The sequence below is a fragment of the Aplysia californica genome, unplaced genomic scaffold, assembly GCF_000002075.1.
Source record: "Aplysia californica isolate F4 #8 unplaced genomic scaffold, AplCal3.0 scaffold00365, whole genome shotgun sequence".
NCBI classification, from domain to species: domain Eukaryota; kingdom Metazoa; phylum Mollusca; class Gastropoda; order Aplysiida; family Aplysiidae; genus Aplysia; species Aplysia californica.
In genome coordinates, this window is record NW_004797635.1 from 757,980 (window position 1) to 759,415 (window position 1,436).

Sequence of the window (1,436 nt, forward strand, 5' to 3'; positions counted from 1 at the left end):
ACACACACACACACACACACACACACACACACACACAAACACGCAAACGCACACACAAACACGTACACAAACACACACACATGTACATATTTACTCACAGCCCCTGTGGTGGAGGTCACACAGATATCCTCAGTAGCAGTGACCATCACGTGACCAAGGTCACCGTCCATCACAACTCCGCCCATACCGGACACCTGGACCTTACTGGAGTCAGCGCGGATTCTGAGGACGGGATAGTAAAGATGAAGGATGAAGGAAGGGGGGGGGGGAACCCCGAAACAATGGAGGGGCGGTGCTGAGTTAATAAAAGGCAGTAATCCAAAGAGAGTCAAGAACAGAGTAAGGGATTTAGCACTTGTTTAGATAATGATTATAGATACCATTTGTATAGCGCGAATTCTCACTCAACAGCAAGCTCTATGCACTTTACAGTCTATATTATTACCCCAGCAGACCTGATAGCATTCAGAAACAATCTCAAATTCTTGGGAAGCTTACCGTGCATAGATGACCGCCCCGTCTACACGGCACATCCAGCACTGATGTTTTGCCCTTTTTAGGCGTTTGCACAACTGACACATTTACTGTTTTCATATTATCATCATCCGACTATAACTGTGTATCAGCTGATTTAGGTCAAACACCTTTTTGGGTCTCCTAAGATGTTAAGCACAAATGTAATGGTACTTGGTGGTAATCCAATGTATAAAGAGAACGCTTTGCATAACATTTTGAGCAGCACTGGTGGGTGATAAAAAAAGAAATTTAATTTTTCCCCACTTTTCTGAAAATCACTGGTAACGCACAAACTCGGTTAGTGTGAAACATTGATGCTTGCTATGTGATGTTTCTCCACTCTTTTAACTGGTCAACAAAAACCAAATAATTCTCCTTGTTTATCAACCAAAAAATGAGGCTAATAACATTTTAGTCATAATATATTTTTGTTCTTCTTATTAACAAAACATATTTTGTTTTAATGTAGGTGTTTTTACGCCCTCAATCGACATGACACAAATTAGATCATTAAGAAGACAGGCTTCCACTTTTTCTGCCAGGGTGAACCCGGGCTAAGAGGTATACATCACTCCAGAAACCCCCCCACAAAAAAACCCCATGAGATACACAATAGAAACTCTCCCAAACGTGGAATCGAGCTCGGGTCTCCTGAGAGCAACGGCGAGACGCCTAACCCCAACACCACAGACGCCGGGTGACAGATTATGAACAGAAAGGTGTGCGTGCAGAGTGTAGATTACTTTGTAAGCTTGTCCATATCAACACCCTCCCTTCACCACAGCCCGTTTCAAAGAATGGTAAAGCAGCACAGAATGGTCAGTGTTCTTACACAGAACGTGTTCTTTGGTTTTCTGAAGGCTATAACATTTCGCATCCTCCTCCTCCCCCTCCTCCTCCTCCTCCTCCTCCTCCTCCTC

The 1,436-nt window shown here is 43.7% G+C and overlaps 1 protein-coding gene across 1 annotated transcript in view; it reads right to left on the minus strand.

The window, feature by feature from the left end:
• Positions 1–1,436, minus strand: part of LOC101847889 (zeta-sarcoglycan) — a gene marked incomplete in the record, with an annotated part of 30,756 nt that overhangs the window by 1,559 nt on the left and 27,761 nt on the right. Inside the window, 1 exon segment of the mRNA XM_005103261.3 lies at positions 99–222. Coding sequence (XP_005103318.2) covers positions 99–222 — 124 coding nt within the window.